The sequence below is a fragment of the Pseudomassariella vexata genome (assembly GCF_002105095.1).
Source record: "Pseudomassariella vexata strain CBS 129021 chromosome Unknown BCR38scaffold_10, whole genome shotgun sequence".
Taxonomy (NCBI): Eukaryota; Fungi; Ascomycota; class Sordariomycetes; order Amphisphaeriales; family Pseudomassariaceae; genus Pseudomassariella; species Pseudomassariella vexata.
In genome coordinates, this window is record NW_024467965.1 from 1,116,905 (window position 1) to 1,141,233 (window position 24,329).

At 49.8% G+C, this 24,329-nt stretch overlaps 5 protein-coding genes across 5 annotated transcripts; 3 read left to right on the plus strand and 2 right to left on the minus strand.

Moving 5' to 3' along the window:
• Positions 1–137: 137 nt before the first annotated feature.
• On the minus strand, positions 138–3,950 carry BCR38DRAFT_459370 (uncharacterized protein; the record flags this gene model as incomplete). The annotated part of the gene is made up of 3 exons (XM_040862277.1): positions 138–540; positions 592–1,096; positions 1,133–3,950. The coding sequence occupies 3 exons, from the start codon at positions 3,948–3,950 to the stop codon at positions 138–140; spliced, it is 3,726 nt and encodes a 1,241-aa protein (XP_040713581.1).
• A 3,366-nt stretch (positions 3,951–7,316) lies between these two features.
• Positions 7,317–7,837, plus strand: BCR38DRAFT_440430 (uncharacterized protein). Its single transcript, XM_040860702.1, has one exon. It carries the CDS (start codon positions 7,323–7,325, stop codon positions 7,680–7,682), a length of 360 nt encoding a protein of 119 aa, XP_040713582.1. The 5' UTR covers positions 7,317–7,322; the 3' UTR covers positions 7,683–7,837.
• A 10,758-nt stretch (positions 7,838–18,595) lies between these two features.
• Positions 18,596–20,329, plus strand: BCR38DRAFT_440437 (peroxisomal biogenesis factor 11). Its single transcript, XM_040860703.1, has 2 exons — positions 18,596–18,921; positions 19,289–20,329. The coding sequence occupies exons 1-2, from the start codon at positions 18,873–18,875 to the stop codon at positions 20,161–20,163; spliced, it is 924 nt and encodes a 307-aa protein (XP_040713583.1). The 5' UTR covers positions 18,596–18,872; the 3' UTR covers positions 20,164–20,329.
• Positions 20,330–20,631: 302 nt separating this feature from the next.
• On the plus strand, positions 20,632–21,555 carry BCR38DRAFT_487260 (uncharacterized protein; the record flags this gene model as incomplete). Its single annotated transcript, XM_040864135.1, has 2 exons — positions 20,632–20,984; positions 21,375–21,555. The coding sequence occupies 2 exons, from the start codon at positions 20,632–20,634 to the stop codon at positions 21,553–21,555; spliced, it is 534 nt and encodes a 177-aa protein (XP_040713584.1).
• Positions 21,556–21,968: 413 nt separating this feature from the next.
• Positions 21,969–22,857, minus strand: BCR38DRAFT_487261 (uncharacterized protein; the record flags this gene model as incomplete). Its single annotated transcript, XM_040864136.1, has 4 exons — positions 21,969–22,370; positions 22,429–22,499; positions 22,557–22,593; positions 22,675–22,857. The coding sequence occupies 4 exons, from the start codon at positions 22,855–22,857 to the stop codon at positions 21,969–21,971; spliced, it is 693 nt and encodes a 230-aa protein (XP_040713585.1).
• Between the last annotated feature and the right edge of the window lie 1,472 nt (positions 22,858–24,329).

Below are 24,329 nucleotides of genomic sequence, written 5' to 3' on the forward strand. Positions count from 1 at the left end.
TGGAGCGTGAAAATGGTAAAAAGATCGAGGTATCTCATCATGTATCGTCAAGACCGAAGAGAGACGCCCGCACGTGCTAAATTACGAATAGGCACTGGTAAAATTAAAGAGAAATATGTTGCTGAGGTGTGGGCGTGCTAGATCATGCCACCGGGCATGCCGCGGTTCATGGTCTGCGTCACAACCATTCGAGAAGCTGGAGGCGACATGTTGTACGCCTGGCTGTTGTTCTTTGGTGGCATGTTGTACACCGGGATGTTGCTGTTGTTGTTATTGTTGTTGTTATTAGTCATGTTGGTTCGCATACGAGTGGGCATCGTTGAACTACCCTCCGATGTCATCTTGCGAATTCGGCGCCGTTCGGGCTTTGGATTCTCGTCATCGCTAGTGGAGAATATGCTACGGTTCTCTTCGTTGAAGCCTTGTGCAGTCCCGTTGCCATAGGTCATTGCCAGGTTTGGAGTGCTCGCGTTGGCTCCTTCGTCCATGTATTCACCCTTGCGCCCAACCAGACTCCCAAATACCGTCCGTGTTTTTGTGCTGTCCTGTCGCCGTCGAGGGTTAATAGGTGGCAAAGGTGGTGCAATGTACGATTCTGTTTTACTGTTGGACCGCGAGCGGCTGTTACTGCGTGATCTATTCGCGGCTGCCTGTGGAGGCAACGCCACGGTTGGCACCCGAGATGTTGACATGACAAAAGTGGGCTCAGATATATCCCTCTTCTTTACAGTCCTCTTCATGGCGTCGTTTAAGCCCGGAACCTCTGAACCGTCCGAGTTGACACCTGGGGTGGGAGGGGCGGTCGGGCGAAGAGACGATGGCAGAGGGTTTGGCGTGGTTGGCCCGGATATGTATGGCGATGAGATTGGAGAGATGGGTGAAGGTTGCCCAGAGTCATAACCTCGAGGATGTTGAACCACGAGGTTGCCACTTGAGTTGTAATGAGTGGGATTAATTCTTGCCGGCGATGCGCCGGGATAGCCTTGAGGGGGCATGATCGGTGAGCGCCTGATGTTGGTCCCAGGAAGACCAGGAGAGCGCAGCATGGGCGTGTTATTGCTTGTCGGTCCAAGTTGTCGATTCTCATCGGATGAGCCTTTTCTCATACGCATTGGTGGTGGTAGTGGCCGACTACGCGGCTGCTCACCGCTCGACTCGGAGCCACTTCTGTCGCGATCGGCTCGTGAGGTTGCTCGGGAACCTGCTCGGGAACTGCCTGGTCGTGAGTCCTCACTTGGTGCCCGCTGTTGATAGTGAAGAGGCGGTGGTCTACACTCTCGACTTGGGTTCTGTTGTCGTTGAGCCCGCTCCTTGAGAGGCGTTGTCTGAGGAGCTAGGGGATTTGTGAGCGCCCCTTGAGGCGGTGCGTAGTGCTTTTGCTGAGTATCCTGCTCCCTAAGCCTCTGTAGGTCACGTCTTGCCTGTCTGAAAGCACGAATACCTGCTTGTTCCTCACCACCATTCATTCTACTGCCATCTTCTGATACCAAATCAGCTGACATCTTCCTTGGACTTTCCTCCTTTGTGGAAGTTAGACCCGTGACCTCGTCGAAAGAGTGCTTCTGCAGGTGGGGAGACGCAGAACGACCATTCATGCCTATCATCTTCAACGATTTTGAATGAGAGACTGGGTCGCGGCTTCGTTCAATCAAAGATCCACGACTGGACTTTGACTTCAAGAGCCCCAGTGGATTTGGCCGAGCGGGAGGCTGCGGACTCATCACCTCCTTACTCTCGCTGGGCGGGTGAGGCGAGGTCGAACGACTATCCGTTTCAACATATGTTGTGAGCCTCTCTCTAACCCTGCGCGCACCGTCCGCAAGTTGACTGGCAAATTCGTCCGACTCTCTCGGGTTTCCACTTCGAGATGCAGCAGACTCAGATTCGTCCCTTCTGGCTCTAGCCACCGTTGAAGTTCGTCGACCTCTCTGATCTGCGTTGCCTTCAAACCCAGAATAAGATGAGTCCCATTCACGCGCGCTGTCCTGGGATTCCCAGGGGTTTGATCTGGCAGCAAAATCCAACAGGGTGTGAGAGTCTTCAGGATCCAGTGGGAAACGGGATTCCAAACCCGAAGTTGCCGGGACCCCACCGTAGATGGATGACGCGCCACTATCTGCACGCAGATGTTGGCGGACCATCCCACTGAGACCAGTGGATGACGTGACTGTTGGGCCGAGAGTCGGAGAGTCCAAGGGAGACGCGTGAACGGCGGGGACTACCGTTAGGGATGGTTCTGCGATTGGTGATGTTCCAGCACTCGGCCCGGAGGAAACTGACAAAGGCGTTGGCAGAGCAGAACCACGGAGCGCTGGGTGTTCGTGATCGGCTGGGCGTGAGATGATGCGTGGTGGAGAGAATGCCTGCTGAGTTGCGACAGGAGACCCTTCGGAGTCATCGGACAACAAGAAGGTTGGAGATGAAAGATCATCCCGTGGCGAAGGCTGCGTCTGGGAATAAGTCGGGTCTATTTTGGGTTCGGAGGGCTGTCTCTGAACGGATGATGACGACCTTGATCTGTCTGTCACAAATGAAGCGTTGGATCCAGTGCGAAATCTCTGCGTGGGGGTGTCTCGTCCTTGTTGAAGCTGCAATTGCCGCTGTGCATATTTGGATTCATCGTAGGGATGTGATGGCTTTTGGAAAACGCCCATGGCCGTAGCCTTGCCCCGATCGTTTGGCCCAATTGCAAGACCTGAGATTTCTTCAGTTTCACTGATCGGGGGGCTCAATGGTGGTGCTCCACTGAAGTTGGGCCTCTCCTCGCTGATGCTAAGTACTCGGATACCCAGATCCGGGGTGCCTGATGAAGACACGGTAGTTGATGGACTCATTGATCGCAAATTTGGGGCACTAGCCTTGGTGAGAATTCGGCGTTCGCTGCCGAACCGCTCCGCGAACACGCCGGCAGTGGGCGAGGGCGAGCTCTGACCTATGTCTGGCGTACGCGAGCCTTTGGCTCCACGACGAGTCAGTGTATCAATGCGAGATAGGGCCGACGTCTGGGACTCGTGCAAGTCATGGTTGAGGCCAGTTTCGTAGAGGCGCCGTGTCCGGGTGAAATTCCTCTCAAGCGTCGTGGTCGAGTTCGCAGATGTGGAATTCGCGGATGCAGGGGCTGTCGAACTCGATTGCCATTCTTTTTGCGAAGGCGTAGGCTGCTGAGAGGTCACAGACGTCGCGGCTGTGGAGTTACGTGCCATAGATGGAACAGACGAGGTGGTCGACGAGGTCTCTCGTTTCCGGTCGTACACTCCAGAAAACGGTGATTCTGGCCGAATTTCAGGCTCTTCGGTTGATGGGCGCCTCGAATTGTCTTCACCCTCGGCGCACTCGCCCTCCAAAAGCTTACGCTCCCGCTCAGCTTTTTTCCATTTCTGGAATGCCGACATTGCAACATCATCATCGTAGAGAGCCCTGCCGCCCATTCCTCCTACAGCCTTGGAAGAGGACGTACCAGCCGGGATCTTGTAAATCTTCTGCCTGCCACCGAAGAGGTTATTACCCTCGTTAGGCTTGGCCCGCGTCATGACACTCCCATGAGTGGAGTCGGCATCCGAGGAGTTGAACGAGTCTATCCGTGCAAATGGAGCTCTGATAGACTCGACCTCAGAAATGTCTGTCAGCCCCCCGAATGTTCCAAAGTCGGTCAGCCTAGACTGGCGTTTTGGAAAGAGAACGCTGTCATCACTGGCTTTTCCAATTTTGGTGTTGGGATCGTCTTGTTCTCTTAGCATAGAGAAACGGGCCGACAGGCCAGTCATCAGCAAGCTGGTGCGGAAATCATCACTCGGTGGTAGTGCCGCGGTGATATCGATTTCTGATTTCGGCTCTTCCTGCGGCTTTTTAGCTTTTCTAAACTGAAACCTCGACGAGGACGACTCTTCGTGGGAAGATCGAGGCGGCGGGATCTCGTCCTTGCCCTTCTTCTTGGTTCTAAATCGATTCATCGTGAACCACGAGCGGCTGAAATTCGAGCGTGCCGGTTGCAAGGGTGATTGCGGTGCTTCCCAATTCGCCCACGCCGTGGCTAAGGAAAGTATCGAGAGAGTTGAGCGAGCTGCTTACGTTCCGCGTGCCATTAAAGGCCGCTCACAATCAACGACAGAAAAGAAGGTGTAGAAATTGGGTCCAGTAGAGGCCCGCAATCGAACGTCTCCGTTGCTCTTCTTCTGAATATGCACGACGGATTACCGATTAAGATGCCACAGACTAAATGTCGCAAATGCCCAAGGCGAAGTCTCTACTAATGATAACCAAAGATCAGCAATATGTTCTTGGAATATAGAAATGGTTAGATGGGCCACGACAGCAACCATGTTGGTCAAGCTAGTAACCTCAAGGCTTCTGACAGTGCCAAGGCATTGCAAGCACGTCCCATCTTTTGCGGTTGATAGCAATGAACGGGACGAATTAAGGATATCGACAAAGGCAACCAAGGATTGTTGGGCAAGTTTACCTGGAAGATTGACAGAATGTGTCGGGTGCGTTTCACCTCTCGAAAGGGCCTGGTCTGTCAATTTGATAATCGGCCGGTCCAAGCTCGGTGAGTGCAGTCTGAATTGAGTTCAAGCGCAGCCGCGAGAAACAAGATTCGAGTTGACAAATACGGAGTGGAACAAGTATTGGCTTCTACGTTGTCGTATTTGGCATGATAAGCTTGGTGCAAAAGTTGCGACTGTATTCGTGTCCGTCGCACAGGCGTCCAATGGTTCCCTGCAAAGTAGGCTGGCGGCAGGTGAAGCTGTATACCGGGCCTGCGCTTGCGTGGTTCTTGGTTTTCAGATTGGTCTTGGAGTGGAAATAACCGAGTGTTGTTGTGCGATGGGATATTTGCCAACTCGTGTTGAATGCCAGAGGAGCGTGGTCTGGTCCTACTTTGCAGAGGGTCCCTTTTGCTCGTCTCGTTCAATTGCTCGAGTCTGCACAGCTCGATCGATTGTTTGTAGTTTCCAAGACTTGTTCGTGATGGTGGAAGCCTTGTTGGTCGTCGTTGCGGGTGGTCGGTTGTCTGCCGGACGGCGGTAACGAGTGACTGTGGTGAGTAGCGGTAGAGAAAAAAAGAAGAGGAGTGAGTGTTGACGGAAGAATGAATTCAAGAGAAGATGCACGCAGAGAAGGAAAGCAAGAGACATGGCCCCAGAACCGCAAGTAGGTAGACGCCGATGCGAGAACCAAGTTCCTGAGCACTGGCCAGAAATGGGCAAGCCGAGCGGTGGAAATGAAGGTACATTGGACATTCTTTAAAGTAGCGTGCAGGGGTAGCGGGGGACTTTTAGGGCGTGCGACAGCCAGGAGATGACAGTGTTTCTAGCACCGTCAACTTCATAAGAGCTGGCTTCAATTCTTGCTCAATTTCTACCCGTTCCACCAAAAACGAACGTGTGTTTTTCCATGGTGGACTGACTTGTCAACAGTTAAGATGCAATGCCGGTTTATTGTACTCCGTTTGCTTGTGGATCAGTAAGAACAACGAGACAACTTTCAGAATAAGTAAACGTATATTATACTACATCTGCTTACGTGCTAACGGATAGTTTGAAATTGCTCCTCTGGTTTGCATCTCGAGGACTCTGAAGTCCTTTCGTTGAGCCGGTGTGCATTTAAGATGCCTGGCCAAGCCATCATAACCCGTGTGAGCCTTGAAACACACCATCTCGCACTTGTACGGCGAGCAGCGGCACTTGTAATGACCCTTGCAAATAATGCAGATACCCGCAGCACAGCTCAGATTCTCTGACCACGACAACACATTCGATGATTCAGCTGACAGAATTTTCGTCAAAAGAACATAAAACAGAAACAGAAACAAAAGAAAGCGACGACCAAGCACACAGTGCAGGTGTATTCTGCAATTGCTTAGCGAATGCGCTTGCCCCAGGGGTAAATCATGGAACAGAGCCACAGCATCAGCCCGGCTCCCTGGAAGAGAGTAGCAGCAGGGCATATCCATGCGAAAAAATCATTAGCACCACTGAGCATTACCGGGATCAGGTCCTTGAGGCCGACGGGTTGTGAATGGGCGTTGTCAGATGAGATGGTATTGAGCGTTCTTGAGATGAATGGGCTACCGCTGTCAACCTTGGACTTGGGAACCCTAACTCCTGAAAATCCCCCTCACGGTGGTTAGTTGTGGCTTGGCCGCCGTTCCTTCTTTGCCATCCGTCCCCCAAAACGCCGGGCTCCTGGACCAAAAGCGCTCGTTGCGTGGTTCCATTGGAGGCGAAGGAAGGCGGGCTCGAAATAGTTCAACAACTTTAGAAATGTGTACTACTCCTGAAACTTCCTCGAGCTCCTATTGCATTCTTTTGACTTTTTGACGTTTTCCCCTACCACAGCCAGTCAGTCTGATGGGGTCAAGATGCATCACATGTCCTCGATAAACCCCTCCACGAAGTACATGAGGAGCAGATCCACTCAAACTTCGATGATTCGGGACTCGGAACCTCAAAACATTCTAGACTTCCTCTGGTTTGACATCATGACTTCCAATGATGGACGCTACACCCAATTTTGGTCAGTTTAGATGTTGACATTAATGGCATCCAGTAATCTAACGATTTGTCGCCAAGTCGCCCATCTCACGATCGTAAAATTGATGCGCCATTCTCTACGACTCCTATGTTGCGCTTTGCGGCTTTGCCATTCCCGTTAGCAACATGCTGGCAATCACCGACTGGATCTACAGGCTCGCGCGGGCGCCTTACGACAGTAAGACAGTCGTGTCTTCCTCGAACCAACCCAGGCCATTTCGCGTCTTCGTCGTACAAGTTGGGGGTAATATTTCGCCGTGCCCCGCCGGAACCCCTGAGTGGGGACACGAGGAAAAAGCAACGCAAAGCTTGACAAATGTCTGGAAAAACGCCTCCGCGAACGAACGTGGGGATGAAACGGGTGATCAACCCGCAGCGCGAGTGACGGGCGGCTGATTGACATACGACGAGATAGCCAACCGCTGAACCCTTCATCGTCGAGTTACCTGAAGGTGTACTTGGTTCTTTGCTTCCATTATGAGCGAGAGAAATTCCAGCAGCACGCGAAATACGACCCACAGGATTGTCTCAAATTCCTGGAGGCGTCAAATCCGCCGGCAAACGGTCTTCCGTGATAAGCCCGTCCTGCCCGTTTGTCTCATCTTTGGGAGCATTTCGTCCTTGCGTAAATTGACAAACGCTGTTCCAAATGCCGCGTTAATTCTTTCCAACGACACAAAGTCGATGTCTCTATGAATATTTTTAATATATGCGAAGGGCAAAAAATTGATGATAAGGCCAATAAGGAAACATGGATCCATCAGAGCTTATCGTCAACTTTTTACAACGATGACCCCTCCTGGGTTGGAGGGGTCACTCACAGTGCCAGAACCCCTCGCAACTTGGCAGCCAGCAGTATTCCCACGCCCGCCACTGGCTCCAGAGGCGCTTTCATCTGCAAGTCGATCCCCATGCACAGCTGCTCGTCCATCACGACGGGTCGGTCTTTGGCTCCGCGAGCCAATCATCCCGTCTCCGTTCCTGACGCTTGACCTAAATGGCTTGTTGGTTCCCGGTCTGTGGTGTTCTACCCCTGAATCGCGGCAGGCAAACGGGAACAAGGCATTAATTGACCAAGATTTAAGACATGCAGCCTATCGAGAAGTCACAAAAGCTATTCGATATATTATCCAATATCACCGGAACTGACGCTGGAGTTTCACGCCGACAATGCCGGCCGTACGCCACGATTGCGAATGATATTACGACGTTGTGTATTGTTGGCGGCTGGAGGCACATAGTTGGACTTGTCAGATCTCACATTTCCGACAGTCCCCTGTGTTCTGATCGTCGGGACGAGCCATACACGGTGTCTCACGGTGTGCAACACTGTTACATCCAAGTTGAATGAATAATTCAAAGATGAGTTTCTCTCTAGGCTGTAAGCTTCACGAAAGCGCTTTTCTATCACCAGACTGGGCTAGCCTTGACTTCTCTTTACAATCTTCCCCTCCAGTCGACGGCAAGAAACCGGTGCATCTTCAAGTTTGTTGCCGTCACGCGATTGCGGTGGAGTTGGCTCCCGCCGAGTACGAATAGCACCACTTACTACAAGCAAACGTCGCCTTGGAGCTATCAACTTGTAATCTCGATCCTGCTTTATGCCGGTGAGGACTGATTTCATCCGACTGCATATGAACTAATTAAACAACTCGGTACTGAGGGTCCGAACTCGCCATATCGTCGACATTACAATTAATTCAAGATCTTTTACGGTGTATCCGAGTCCTGCTTAACACCACGATATCTAATTCTAGTCATGTGCATTCCTCTGCAGGCACATCGACCTCTGAATACCACCCAAGAGAGGCTCCATCAATGCTGTGCTTCGTCAGCTGCCGTTCTGCGCTTGCGTTTCCTAGAAGCATGTTAGCTCGTCTGGCGTTGTGCAGGTGTGCAGGATTTGATTGCAGGCCTCATCCATTCTCACGAATGTGACCAAGGCTATTGCGCGCTTGACAATCCCTCGCCAATGATCTCCAACGCTGGGGGCGTTAGTTTGTTACGAGCTGAATCTCTCAGAATTAAGGCCGGAGTCGCACAAGTCGCTGATATTCAGGCGCACTCGGCAATGGCCGCCGCTACTGCATGTCATTTTTACAAGAAGTCGTTCCGCATTTTGACGAACCACCTGGCGCGACGGTCAATCTGCCGGCACGCACAGTCGGCTTCGCGCATTGTCACCAACAGTTCCATCGAAACTGAACTCTATCCATAACCTGGCAGCCTGGTAAAAATCCCAGAGGTACGACCCCCAGTCAGTGCGGAGATGAATTAAGGTCAGAGCTTCATTTCGCGAGCTATTCGGGATACCCCTGGCCGGATCTAGGACGTGTCCCAGGCTGGCATTCGTGTGGAAGCCATCGATATGATATCGATATGAAATCATTCTCCTGACGCGTGGCATACATGGTGTTCCTTCCCAGACCCTTGATGTTTCTCCATCTGCCCGCGCCGGCATCGAACAAGCTTATTGTTCCAGACCTCTCTGGGCCACGACAACGTCAACAAATATCAGGACAACCGGTACTTGAGGTGAGTTAAGTAAACCAGAGGAAAGGCAGCTCTAATTGTGCCCCACGACCTCCAATATCGGGCTTTATGCCGATGGGGAAGAAAAAACTAGGCAGGCCAATCCCTGGACAGGCCAGATCCGAATCTCTTTTTGCCTCGAGGCGCGTAGCAAAGTAGCTATGACGGCAAAATTTGCAGCATTTCAGACACCAGTCAATCACATTTCATTACATTGTCACTTTCCTTTCATAGATGGGTCATTTCGCTCCTCATACTGACAACTGACAAAATTGGCGATGTGTTTACATTCTCACTCAAAGACACTAGACCACACCACACGCGACGCGGGTAAAAGGTGGTGGTCGGACGCGAGTCGCGACAGTTCGTAGGGTTCAAATGGACGCGCTTTCCCTCTCTTTGAGGCTCGACTGTGCTACTACTGTCACATTGCGAGCGTAGCCAGAGTCTGCGAGAGTTGGGTAGAGATACTACGGAAAGCCACGATGGCGGGAAACGCCGTGAAGGTTGCGCCAGATCCAGAGGTGGGCGTCGCATTGCAGTATTGACCGGCTTTTGGATTGGCTGATGTGGTTAGAACTCTGTGGCATGCTTCACGATGTCACCTGACAGCTGCAGTCACGGCTTCAAGGCCGGATTCGGCTATAGGTTGCTGATTCGCTTCTTACATGCGTACTTTGTGAGTGCCATCTCGTCTTTCTTTGCAAGGTCGAGACAGCGAGTGTGCGCAATGGATAGAGTTTGCTTCAGTGATATATTGAACTGATAGATGATTCGTCTGCGGCTTAATCGGTTGGGACTAGTCTTATGACAAAGTTGCTAGCGACGAGAGTTTCTTCACGCATGATAATGCATGCATGGCATCACCTATCGTGGGAGTTGAAAATCACTGTCATGGAATGCCACTTTCCTCAACCGGATGTAACGTCATCTTGGCATGGGGGTTCATCGTTTGCTTGAAGGTTATGGCCGTCAGATATTATCATACAGCTACCAGTGAAATTCGGGAGGCCCACATCATGAAAAAGATCGTGTTATACGGCTCGTCACAGTAAAGATTCAGCGCTGCTTGATATGGCAACGTAGCATTGCTTGGGCAGGTCGCGGTATGCCCGATGCTCAAGAGCCAACTAAGGCAAAGCGTTCTTTGCAATGTGCTCGAGTGCAGTCACAAACTGGCATCGCGCCCGAAACACTTGGTTTCGACTATGATTGAAGCAGCAGCACAGGTCCTTCGAACTCCAGGCTACGTACTGTCGCAACCATGGCCAAGTATACTTCCTACCTTGTCTAGCCGTCTGGCAGCAGCGGAATGAGGTATCACTCTGTGGGAGACAGTCAAGCAACTACCACAAGCAGGCCATCTTTGCTTCGGGAGATCAAGGCTTGCCTGTGTTCAAAATCGAAAATGAGGTATCAGAGGGTGCTACCACGCCGAACTTCATCCACTGAAGCGAGAAGCCAGGTGCATATCTTCCGTTGAAAATCGTCAACTTCTGACAAGGTACGAGGCCTATGGATCCTAGAACATCCTGGATTCGGGCGTTGCTATGATACTCATTTCTGAGATGCGCCCATCATGGTCACAAAGCCGTAATTGTCTTAATAGTCGCTCTTGGGCTCAATATGAGTGTCTGACGCAGGTCGACGAAGGCATATTTCTTCTTATAGTTACTTTCTCCAAGGTATACCCTTCCCAAACTCGGTCTTGCTCGTTATATGATGCTTTCCTGTTTATTCGCCTTTGCAAGTGCACAATGGTACTCCACAATATGAGTTGGCTGATCTGAAGGTCAACCGGTTGGGGAGAATCAGAGGCAGGCCTTGTAAGTAATTCTGTCGGACAGCTGACAGTCTAGAAAAATTCCTATTGGCTTTGGAAAACATCATTGCCTATGTCATCGGGCAGGAATACTTGTATCAGGGGTAAAAGTTGCCTTAGCAGCAGCATGCTAGCACGGTGTCACTAGGAAAATGAAACAAGGCCCCGGGTCGAGAGACTACTGTGGATTCTTATCACTTACCTGTATATCACTTCACATACTTGAGGCTGCCACGCTGACTGAGACGTGCAATGGCGCCCACTCGTTTATTTTCAGGGAGAGGAAGGAACCCCTTAAACAAGAATTGAGAATTTAGACGTATGTGATCCTGGTGCCAGATGTTGCTCCTCGTTCAAATAACCCTTCCCCTCCGCCATGCCTGCCTTATACATGACATGTGTGTCGACGGCTCAATATTATGATATAGCCCCCAGTCACATCGATACTGGCATAAGTTTGATCACACCGAACCTACCTTAAGAAGTCACCACTTTCCTGCTTTCAGGCCCTGCTGCCTGATTCATAGAAATTGAGGCTGCTCATCTTCATATTCGTTTTGTTCCTCACTAGACCTTCGTCTATCACTTCTACTATTTTTAACTTCCTTCCCTTCACTACATCCTGCAACCACCTTCATCTAACTTCAGGCGTTTCTTTCTTGATGTCATTTAACTGAACCCTCTACGCCTATTTCTGAAATCTGCAAATCTTTTGAGTCTCGTCTTTCGCATCACTACTTGTCTTCCGACCAACTTCACCGTGCACATTTGGTAACTGCCTCTACCTCAACATGTCCTATCACAAATACGTACAGCCAACCATCGACCATGTCTCTAGACACAGGCGAGACGCGATTGGCCTTAGGGCAGACCACAGACAGATATTGGCACCGATGATGATCGTACGGGCTTATTTCTGCGACCAATTTGGTTTCAGGGACCCGCAGCCCTCAGATACTCAGCATTAACGTTTACAACTCACGCGAAGTTCACTTGACAGTGAATGACTCGCTTCAAGACAAATTCACCTTGTTTGCTGTCAATATAAACCTTCGTGCCAATTTTGGAGCCAACACGGTACCTATTGTCGGGTCTGAATACTACTTGAAGTCTACATGCCGAAGCAACAAGTTTGTGGAAGGCGCGGTGGTTCTCAACATCACAACAGAGCAGGTGCGTCTCAATCTGGGAAATAGCGATGTAAACCAAACCCTCTCGCTTGATGCCCTCAAAAGCGGAAGCGATATTCACGTGGTTGCGGGGGTGGACGTTTGGCACCCGGTTCATCTTGGCTGCCAGCCTCCCAATCAGCAACACGATTGAAAGATGCCAGGATCAAGTTGAACCCAAACTATCGCGACTAGTCACCTATCTCGAAAGCCCACTGAGCACTTCAACCGGCGTGCAGGGTGCAAACCGTATACCGAAGATGTTGGGCACCAGTGTTGGACAGTCTGTACTAACGGTACAACCTCTGAACGACCTTCTTCCGACATTCATCAAGCTCTACCACCAGTGGCAAAATATGGAGAGAAAGATCCATAATTAAAACTATGAAACTGATTTTCGCATGCATACGACTCCTTCAGGTTGTTGGAGAACGCAGCCCTGGAGCATCAGCTTGAGCCCGCATTGTAGACCAAGATCGACCTTCAAGATGACCTCGCCACTTATTTGGACGATATTTGAGTGCCAATCCGGGATCCTACTGGACTATATCAACTAATTACCAAGTTCAAAGAATCACGGAAAATCATATCCTGCGGCCTTGGCAGATGCAACTGAGAAATCAAGCTTTAGAAAGGTGGTACTTCACTAGGGCGGACAGTACATTGACATCATCGGCGCGAGAAGACCAACCGAGGCATCATCGCAGGACTGCTTGATCGCAACCCAGGAGACTGCCTCGTGGCGGTCGCCGAGTGCAAGCCTGAATAAGTGTCTTTCACCAAGTCTCGGGTCACATTGTATCGCAGTCGCAACGCAACCACCGAGAATATGCGCGAGGTTTCAGGCTTTGCTGATCAGCCATGTGCTCGATGTGACCCCAAGGCTCTTGATATGAGTAAAAACAAGAATTTAGAAGCGCTATGTAGGAATAAAAGCAAGCAAGAAGTTCTGAAGAGCGAATTCCATTTCGACCGTATCGAGATCGAGATACACGCTCTAGACAGACACAAACGGCCTGTAAGAACGTCACTTGTGTCGAGCTGAAGGGTGTCGGGGGTGTTCAACGGCGTTATAATAGTTCCTTTGTCACATCAACTGCAGGTTTAAAAATATTCAAGTGGGGGGTCGTTGGCCATGTAAACCTCATGGAGTGTGGGTGCATTGTGAAGCAACGAAACCTGTACAGAGTGTGGGCATAACTGGAGGCAACACATGCATATAATCTACAAATAAAAGGATATTATTATTCAAACGACTGATCCCGAAATCGAGAAGCAGCTTAATACTAAAGACGCCATGGTTATCACACGTAATCGGCATAATCAGGTCACTCAAGACGCATATCGAGGAAGCTGAGGAAGAGCTTGATGACCTTCAGGGAACGTCAATAGAACTCGAATTCTTCCTGACGAAACGCTGTATTTCCTTACAAGACGACGCCATGTTTATATAGCTCGACAAGAGAATCGACTAGGAGTGCGAGGCGGTGGCAAGGTCCAAGGACGTGGGAGTGCGGGAGCAGAACTTCCGTCTCCAACATAGCAAGATATTGGAGGTATGTATAATCTTTAGCGGCGCCTCTGAGATTCCACCCAGGACTTCCTCGAGGATCTCAGATGCAGAGGTTAGCGGTCAAGCAGCAACGATAGTTAGCATCATCGGAGCAATGGTCTGAAGCGTGAAGGTTCGCATTTTGATAAGTCCAGACGACCAGGTGGCTACACCAAACATCAGATGACCCGGAAGATGCATGGTTCATCTTGATCAAGCATAGCTCCGCACTGTACCCCAGGAGGGAAAAATGGGCACATGCCAGAATTTCGTCAGTTGCAGAAGATGAAGTTTTCATTCAGGCGTTTTGCTTGAGCTTTAGGTAGATATCGCATCTCAGGGTCCTAAATTCCTATAGATCATACACACTATCCCTGCTTTCTGACTCGTGCAATCTCCGGCCCGTCACTTGATGTGTACGATATGAGCCACTTAATCGGTGATACTTTTGATAAGGCACCTGTTCCGGCCATGCATATCCAACGAAATGAAGAGAACTGTTCTGATTATGTTTAGTATTATATGATCAGTACAGAGAAGGGAGAATATTACCTTGATTGTGCGATTAAATTATTTTCACATGCATGATGAGCATTCCTTGTGCTGTGCGGGACATGAATTAGCTTTCGTGTTCTAACAAATATTGGCTGGCATGTCCACACTGATTTCATCAGGTAGTCTAGCACCAGTTCCTAAAACAGGCAACTAGGATCAATACCCGACTCACCTGGCACGACGGACACTTGGTGCTGATGACCAGCATACTACCACATTTGCAGCAGTACTTGGAGTACGGAGACATCGAACCGTGATGGGTGGCGAGTCGGGATGTTTGGATGGATAGAATCAAATAACGTTATTCAAACGACTCTTATGGATGGATGTAAGGTGTTCGCCTCAGCTTTCGTTCGGTGAAGATGAACAGGCTAGAATGGGGTGCTTTTTTCCCATTGCTAAGACGGCAACGTCAGTTATATAAACCGCATCGACCACGAATTTTCCACATGCCACAGACCCTACACGCATAGAGATCATAGTTTCGACCCGCACTAGCCATGCGCTATCGCCCAAGTTCCATGTACCCCGCAACGCAACGCATGCCGGGAGACGAATCACAGTAGTAGCGCATATGAGCCGTTTGAGGTAAGATGTTGGGGAATTTGCAGATCAAAGGGCGATTTTCAATACTTGGCATCGCCTTGGCCTGCGTTACCCCACGAGGACAGATAGACAGAGAGAGAGTTGAGTGGTGGGGGCCTTTTCATTAGAATATAGGACGCATAATGATTAGAGGCGTGTGTGACTCATGGCCTGTCAAGCTTCCAGAGGGCACGGCCCTTGGTTCAGGTGTCTTGAGGATTTGGAATCCGTTTCCCGGAGGAAACGATGAGTCTACATTTTTGTATCCTATGGTCAAAGTGTGGGTTGTACTGATAATGTGTAATTACTAAGGAGGGGGGGGCTATTGCGTTGTTTGACACTTCTCACTGAACTTTTAGGTTTTATTTCGCCAGATTGAAAGCAGGAACTCGCCGTGCCCACGTCATCAGAGGCTTGACGGCCGCTGGCATGCTTTGGTGGTGCCATTTCCAAGGGCTTGGCACTGGGGATACGGGGTCGCATTAGAGGAGTCATGATAGCTGCTCTGGGGAAAACCTTGAGCTATATAGAGAGGCGTATCTGCAACATAGCATAGGCAACCTTGGAACCGCTGTACAAAGAAAAACAAAGTAGATCTGCCAACGTCACTGCCATTTCGACTCGCAGGCGAAATGGATACACCGTCGGACCAGTATGCAATATATGGCTACCACCAGCATTGATAATCAGCGCGATCTTATCAGCAAAAATAGTCACATTATTGACACGTCCATAGATTTTAGATTAAGATAACGAACGTTGTTACCCACAGCCATCAAGCTGCTGTCGTATCCTCTTGCTATTCGCCTGCTATGATTGTGAAGATTATGTCGTCAACATGCGGTACACGAGGCTTCTCTCAGTGAGTCAATTGCATCGAAGTGACCCCCAATATGACTGATTAGACTCTGGAGTTGAGTAACAATGGAAATATCAAGTTGATGAAAAACCGTCTGTTCACAGAACTTGGTGATAAAAGCCTTTCACAAGAAAAGTCAATAAAGAGAAACATACTATGATCAAACCACAGGCAGGTTCGTCAGCTCTATGTTGTGTCACTCATCAGTCTTCAAGGATAATCTATGAATAGGGAGCCGGTATGTGGCGGTGGCGGCAGTGGCTGAGTACCCCCTATCTATACAGCGGTGAAAGGCGCATTCAACTGTTTCATTCCGTACTTTTTGATAGTGGCTCAGCTACATGGCAGTGCCGGTTATCAATAGAAATTCTCATCCATGCCTCCTTGACCGTGACATTAGCCTCCACCGTCCTGGCCCATTTTCGCGATATCCGGGAATTATCTACTGGTCGAGAGACTATCCACGCCGCGTTTCCTCATATTCGCGCTTGGTGGTGTGGTGTTTTATCGGTCTTGGTGAGCCGGATTCGGTCGTGCGAGCTCAGGCAATTGAACCGACCCCTTTTACTTAGCAGAACTCGCATCCTGTGTGACGACCGCGACTCGCCTCTGTGGTTGGGCATTCTGACTTGGACACCTTGCGTCATTGCTTGAGATTTCCTCTGGGTCGGAATCCCGAGTTACACTGGGAGCAATGCGGTGCCGGCAACATTCCCTGGTTGACGAACGTTGACAGGCCAGCCCCCATTCTATAGTTTGGACGGCATCCCGGCGGCATCTTGAATCTGTAGTCTTTCTTCCGACGAAACTCTATCGGAATCTCCTGCAATCTCATATTTTTCGGAATATTACAGTGCATCTGACTTGCCGCCTGCCTTGGCGCGGTTGAGATTTAAAGCACCCTACAGTAGAACCGGCGCAAATTTCAGAAATAGAGACTCTGACTCCTTTGCATGATTGTTGGTCAGTTCGATATCTTGGCATATAAGGCTGTCTCGGCGAAGCCAGGAGCTTGACAAGGACTGCCCACCAAAGTTACCGCGTCAACTACTCTTGATGTGGCGAGAGTCGCGCCGTCCTCAATCTGCCTGTCGTAAATTGATCTAGAGCCACATTAAGCCCGTCTCCATTTACTGCGTTGTCGACCGCGCACAAGATTCCATTGGTGTTCATTCGGTCAGATGGCTCTTTTGGAGATTTGAGGGTCTTCCTATGCTCTTTGCGATTGTGATCACGTACTTCCATCGCCCAAGCAACTATCTGGTTATGGTTGCGGGAAGCCAATCATGATGGTGCGACTGCGATACCCTGAACAGCTTTCAAGCAATTGAAACTAGATTTTCCGTAATACCAATCATGCAAGAAATTAAGAAAACTTCGACGGCTTGCCAAATGGTGATATGCGCAGCCCAGCAATGATTTGCCAAAACCTCGCGTCACTTGTAATATACCTCCCAGCGCTTACGGGTGGTCTTGCCGATGAAGAGACACGTCCGACAGGCTTAAGAATCATGAGATGGACAGGGTGTATGATAAGTCGGTGAAGAGCGGCTTGTCTCTATGTTGGAGAAATGCACGATTTGCAGTTGGCCAGGCCATTAACTCATGATCTGGCGGCAGTCGCTTAATTACCCTCTCCACCCACGAGAGAATCGGTCGTTCGCAAATATGAAGAACAGGCCGTTGATTTTCTCTGAGAGGATGATCCGTAAGGAGATAGTCGAGAAGAAATTCGTGGACGAGTAATAGATGGACGGCCCAGCTTTTAATGTGTGTAAAGGAGATGAACTTCTCTTGGCTCATCTCGCTCGGTGCCATTAGGCGCTTCGAGAACGTGAACCAAGCTATGAACACTTAACGCCATGTACTGGCTGGTAATAGCAAGGGGTTGAGGACGGACCGGCCGCCCATGATACCCTGACAATTTTGACCACCTCCTGTAAAGCAATGCAATATTTCAGTGTTGTGATATTCCTGCAAAGTGACCCTATCCGACGTATATATTTAATAAAGCCGGTGACCAGTCCCTCGCCTCTTTCGGGATCTCCTTGCTTACCAATCAACTTTTGCATCTTGTTAAGGTGTGGTTCCCCGGAGAAAGAGCTAAAGGCGGATTCCGCAAAGATTGGCGTGACGATAAGTTGCAACGAGATTGCATCTCCTAATCATGGTTATGAATTTTATCATGGAATCCTCCATGAAGGACGCTCGATTAGCGATAATCAGGACTGCAGCAAAGAGGGCGTCTCCGTCAGTCTGGTTCAACCAGGGCTGAGGTAGCTTCTCATTAAGAAGACTGATAGCCGTGACCCGCTGGCTCAAAGCCTGCGAGGAACAAGGATCCATACTATTTATCAAGTCGGAAAGTTGGATTCCTTTCAGCAAGCTCTGGTGGATGATAAACACCATGGGTGATGACTGCAGTCTTCCTCCAGATCGTTGCAGCCCCAAATGGTAGTGGCGGATAAACAGTGATCATGAAATGGTGAAGGGCAGATCCTCTTAGTGGAAGTCTTTAGAATCCTCACAACACTTGACCAAATAACGCAGGGTGTTTGGTGATAGCACGCAGCAAGCCAGCCAGCCGACGACGAGCTACGCATATGTGCCTCGCACCAGGACTCCCCACCACGAAAGACCAACCCACGAACTCAAAGGTACAGCGATCTGCTCAACATTGGAAATTAACATAACACTTGGGTAGATTATCATGACGCGATACAACATCTGCTAAGGCAGATCCTCCCATCATGAGCGAGAGCCCCAATGCTGCGTCGGATAGTGACCTCCGGGGAGTAGACTTTTCAGAGTTGGCGTAGATGCACTGAACGTTGTCGTGTCATCGACTGAGGCCAGAATTTCATGCGGTGCTTGGAGGAAATCAAAACCAAATCCACAGAACTCAGAAAATAATTATTGTACCACAGCGTAGCGAAAAATACTTGCTTATAATCTGAAGTTGAGAGATTAGGTTCGGGGCAGGTGCGCCGACGTTCCCGACCCATAATAAACCCTCCATGAAGCCCACAAAGCGTTAGCGCCTTCACGGGACACACCGAAATCTCCCTTCGTTTGGGAAACTCAATCACAAGCGTTCCTTCCTATCTGCCTATGTAGTTTCACACTACCCGAGACGTTGAGCAGGGACTAGTGGTGCTTTGATTTTGAGTTTGTCTACATCGCATACGTCTTCTCACGCCTTCGTGTTTACCAGAGAATCAGCAGGTCTTGAAGTCTTGGCACCCGCCAATTTCCGATTGGCACCATGGCGTCACACTCCTGGGAACAACTCGTCACATTTACCACGGATTCAGGTACGCATTGAAGCTCTTCATGTTTCCATTGCGCCATAGGCCTCGCTGTCTCACATGCTTTTATGGAGTCTATTCAACTCATGAAGCAGTTCCACTGTCTTTGGGATTCTCAAGAAAGCTGGGGCCTGAACTATGCCTGCATTCGAAGGGCCAAGTGTACTTGTTTTGGATAAGAAATCGGTTAGGCCAGCAACCCCATGATTTGATTGTTCCAGTTACCTGCCTTTATGCGTCCCTCCAAACGCATCTGGTGGGCGGGGACCAGTGGCCTCACATTCGCCTTTCTATCACCCTTTTCCTGTGACTTGATGCCGGTGACCTAGGGCGGGATGCCCGACTACTCATCTCATTGGCTAATTCATCAAAGTCGGGCTTGAACGTACCTTCAGACTATTTCACTCCGTCGCCCAAATTATAGCTTCATTTCCTTCCATCTTGGGTCTGGTTATCTACTTTCTGGAGTACAGCACATCTAAACCTCATTCGCCCGTGGTGACGAAATCACTCCTGCTCGCCCTCATCCAGCGCCTAGCATTAGGCCGGCGGTTCATTCGACTATTCCGCTTCTTGGAATCGTTCCATTCCGCCCATGCCCTCTATATGAACATCTCTCAGCCCCAAACACCCAAAGCCTCGCGGGATCCCACATGGGTCCAGACCGAGGCTTGGTTGGACGTCTTTGGGCGCACATTCAATGGCATGTATCTACTTCTCGAAGCCACGACCATCGTCAATGCATTGCAGATTGATGGGCTCGCTATTTGGACTCAGGAATTGGAGCGTACCATCACCGTTGAAGGTCAACGCTTCTGGCTCTTATCCCTAGTTTGCGGCGTCCTTTCGGGGCTGCTGAAAATGGTCCAGGTCATGGCCTACACTCCTGTTCCGGCCACGGGCGATGGGTTCTCTCATGGAAAAGTGGAGGGCCATAATGAAACCGAGAAGGAAAAGACAGACGACCCAGAGGTGTTCGACATGAAGAAGGAGCAGGAGCGCCTTCGAAATATCGCCAAGGACAGAAAGAAGGCGAGAGGGCTATGGATTCGCGAGGTGCGGGGCAAGATACATGGGCTGGGCAGAATGGTCGTGGCGAATGCTCTCGATATTGTCCTGCCTGGCACGGTAGTTGGTTGGATCAGATTGGATCCTGGGACAGTTGGTATCGCGATGTTTATTACGACTATACTGACCGGGAAGGAAGTTTGGGAGCGTTGTGGGCGGGAGGTCGCAGCTAGCAAATAAGACGTTCGCCATGGCAAATGCCCACCGGCTACGAGCACGAATACTTCACGATGAAAGTCGATACCAGATGTGGGCGACTGGCGAAATGGTTGGCTTAGAACAACAGGAGCTGATAAAGTTGACGAAGACAAGATATCTGAATTTACCGAATTGCATTACTTACCGAATACTCGCAGCTGAAAGTCAAGCCTGGAAGTAGAGAAGCCCCAAGGCCAGATGGGAACCCCTCGTACTGATTGGGTACTTAGGGTGAGTAGCCCCTAAGCCATTCTTGGGTGGTGTTCTTCTATCATATGAATCCACACTTCGACATAGGTCACACTCCGAGAGATCTGCGTAGAAAACTAGAGTTCCTGAGACTCATCCTCCGACTGTCGCCCCTGTATCGGCAACAGGGGCAGAAGAGTTGAACCCAGAGTATCAGACCATATGCAACAGTGACCTAGCGGGACATGAACCGCTCCGTCCATGATCATCCTGGGCTCCCAACAACCTTGCGCCGTACCGGATCCGCAAAGATCGGCTGATGTGAACCAACTATCCCGAGACTTGAACGAGTTACCTGTATACCTACTCGCAATCGTAAACGAGTTCGACCAGTACGTCTGGTGCTTCATCGAGATCAATGTCGGTATAATTTGCGCCCCGGTATGCACCCCCCGCCCCTTCTTCCGTGGCCACCTGCACACCCTCTCAGATAGGAGCACGAGCGAGCCGAGCAATGGCGGCTGGGCCACGTCCAATAAGAAGTGTAGAACGGGCGATTGCGCGTCGATTTACCAGCTCGGCAGTAGAGACCACCAGGCTGTGGGATCTCGAAAGTATGTTATGCAGAAGACAGTACTTGATGTAAAGACTAGCAGTACTGAGGGGATAATAGATCATGGGTTTGAAATTCAAAATCTGAGTCATCGTCCGTCGCTAGGACACAGGAAGGGTCAGCTGAGTGCTATTGAGGGGCAGCAGTCACCGCGGATTATGAAAACGATCCTTTGTCATATATCAGGTATTGTTCATAGTTTTGATCATATTTTCTATGTAGATCCTCATAGTGAAGAAGACATCCATGTGGTAGCTAATAAAACTTCCGTCATGTTCCACAACAGGTATCTGTGAAATGCCAGTCCTTATCCACGTCTAGTCAGGCTGGAACTATATTGCCTCTGCCGCCCTGCGCATGATTGGATTACTCATTACATCATATCGAGTAGCCCCTCTCGCTTCCTGGAGCCCCAGGATGTTGTCATATTCGTTGGCGCCGTCGATATGTCGGAGCAGCGTATCATTGTGGGCGTGAAGAGGGTCCTCGCTGCCATGGTGGTTACGCATCGCCGCGACAGCTTCCGGACCCTGACGCCGGTGGTAATCTATTCCCGCCTCGATATCATTTGATTTGTTGCTGTTGGATCGGGGGAAGCCCCTGTACCCCCGTGTGGAGTTGGTGATGTGGATCGCCAGACTATGCCTCCAGCGCGATGCCAGAGGCCGGAGGTTGGGGAGGCACGAACATATGATGCCGGAGCAGATCTCAGTCAGGGACCATATGGAGGCGTCAAAATTATCCCAGGTTATATCGACGACCAACCGCAGATACTTGATGCGGATGATGGAGATAGCGCAAGTGCTGTTGGGGGTTAGTTATGAGTAAACGGGGCAACTAATTGGTACCCTGTAGTAGGCGGTACTAACAAGAATCCCAAGCAGAAGATTACCATAAGTATAATTCTGTCAAGCATCGGTGTCAGTATAAACGAAAGGACAGACCAGCTAAGGGAATTGAAGACACGTCTCAGGGGTAGGCTGCTCTACAGAGCGTTCACTATCCTCGAGAAACAAGTATCTAGAGAGGGTGGTTCAAAGGGTACTTGCTTTTGCGTTTTCGGGAGGTTCAAATTACTCAGTGCCGGCAACGGAATGACGAAAATGGCAATGTCCGTAGCGATGTTGCCCGCCGCATTCTGGTACCACTCTGGTAGGGTGGGAATGCACTTCGCCCCGAGGCTCTGGTCCCAAAACCCGGCAACGGGGACGCATATAAAGATGGCAATCATGAGCTGAGAAAAGCTCCAGCTACCAATCACGACCATGGCGACGAAGCAGACTCTGCGCATTTTCTGGATCGCCAGGACTCGGTAGTACTGCGCGAGGAAGGTGAGTTTCACAAACATGATGCTGGTATTATAGAAGACGATGACGATCCAGAAATTCTGGGACAAGCATTAGCGTTTAACGTGATTTTTGTATAATTAGAATGTCTTGTCGCACCAGCATGTAAGCTTTAAACCCGTCTGGCTGTGGCAACGTGCCGATATGGTGTCCCAGTCCATTCCTTGTCACTGTGAAAGGTCAGTTTATTGTGTGTATAAATACTGTAGAGCTGCTGGACGACGTACGCCAACATTGTGCTACTCCAGTTGCGATTGTAAAGAACTTAGACGCAACTTAGATCAGCCTTCCGTCTGTCATTTGCCTTCGTTATCCCATCCGTAGCCAGTGGGAGAAGAGACTCACCAACGCCACAAACGATAACCAGTCGTCGAACCCCAGCTGATTTAATAAGATGCGCCTCGTGTAGAATCTCAATGCTACCGCCGTCGTCGCTGCGGTCATGAGGAACGCGGCCAGGCCAATGTACAAATGTCCTCTCGTCTCCGTGGAGAAGTACTCCGGGTTCTTGACGGGGTCGAGCTCCATTGGGAGTGGACTTCGAGATTTCCGATGATCCCGACAATTGGGCGTATGCGTACGCGTAGATTTCGTCGTCGAGATGTTCATGAACCTTCGAGGCCAAGCATCTCGACGACAAACACACTATTCTACGGAGCTGAAGATTTCTTGGTTATATGTGGCAAGAAAAAAAAACCGACCACTGCGGGCGACGTAGTTTGTCAAAACATCCCATTTGTACACGGACGCTTAGCCAATAGATCGTGAATCATGCGTATGGAGTAGATCAAGGATTTGGCATGATTCGTTGTTGTGTCCAGGACCTAGGAGGTTGTACCGGTGGCATGCCTGACTCCCCAATCCCATTCGTCCTGCACTACAATTTGATCTGAGAAGGTATGTGGGTGGTGAGATGCAGGCCCCTTGTTCAAACCTTATTTGCATAGTCAGGGAGGTAACCCTGCTATACACGGAAGGATGATGGGTCCGGGTGAGAGGACCAGTATAATAGAGTTTGGAGCAAACGGGTGACCGCCAGCCTTAAGTTATTGTTTGTGGCATTCATCAAGTAACTGAAAGCTTGCCTGAACCTTCCCTCTCAACTTCTTCGAGGTAACGTAAAGGGTCTAAGACATTACCAAGTTAGCCACGATTTGAAGATTGCGGGTAAATGCGAATCGAGAAGATGGGACAAATGTCGTCGGTGCAAGCAGACTAATCCTAATCGGAATGATCCTGTGGTGTGTTTAGAACTTCACGGATTCGGAGTGCTAAAGGAGTACTTGACAAAACCCTAGCTAGACAAGGCAATCAGACACCGATCATTTCCAGTATAACCAATCACTCAGAACGCAATTGATTATCTCATACTAACGTGCTCACTTATTGACTCCAGAATTTTACCCTCACTCGTGGGATTCCATGAAACTCTTTAGGAATGATAATAATCCATCATAATTGTCCATAGAAACAACAGGGTTCGTTCCCAACTCGCTCCTCCGCGGAAATTGAGATGCCGGGGCCAATGAGAACTCTAAGTTTCCTCTCGGTGCGAAACCAAACGTCGCGAGCTACATGTTGGGATCATGGCCTTGGATTGGGTCGTCTTCGGAACGAGATCACATCCAGAACAAGTTAGATTTTAGGAATGAAGGTATGAAAGGCTTCTTGATTGGTCGTACGAAGAGGACTGCTCATGGTTAAATAAACGTGATCTTGAGAGCCAGATTATCATGGCGTGATCATACTGGCCGTCCAACAGGCCATTAAAAAACCTTATAACTTGTCGACGCCTTCAGGTCGACTGCGAAGGTTTGGTCCATAACCATTATCTTGGCCTTGACAGATTCTCTCACAATATCTCAGTTCAATCGACTTCGAAAAGAGGGGCGCGAGATATGTTGCTCGATACATTTTCGGACTTTGGTCTTTTCTAGAATAGATGGAATATAAGGATTCCTTGTCTGATTGTACGCTCAGGCGAACTCACATGGAAAGTC

Bases quoted from the DNA above. Each gene is read 5' to 3' on its own strand.
- BCR38DRAFT_440430 (XM_040860702.1), top strand. From the start codon at position 7,323: ATGACCCCTCCTGGGTTGGAGGGGTCACTCACAGTGCCAGAACCCCTC.
- BCR38DRAFT_440437 (XM_040860703.1), top strand. From the start codon at position 18,873: ATGGCGTCACACTCCTGGGAACAACTCGTCACATTTACCACGGATTCA. The intron at 18,922-19,288 runs GTACGCATTGAA...AATTCATCAAAG, and splicing joins CACATTTACCACGGATTCAG to TCGGGCTTGAACGTACCTTC.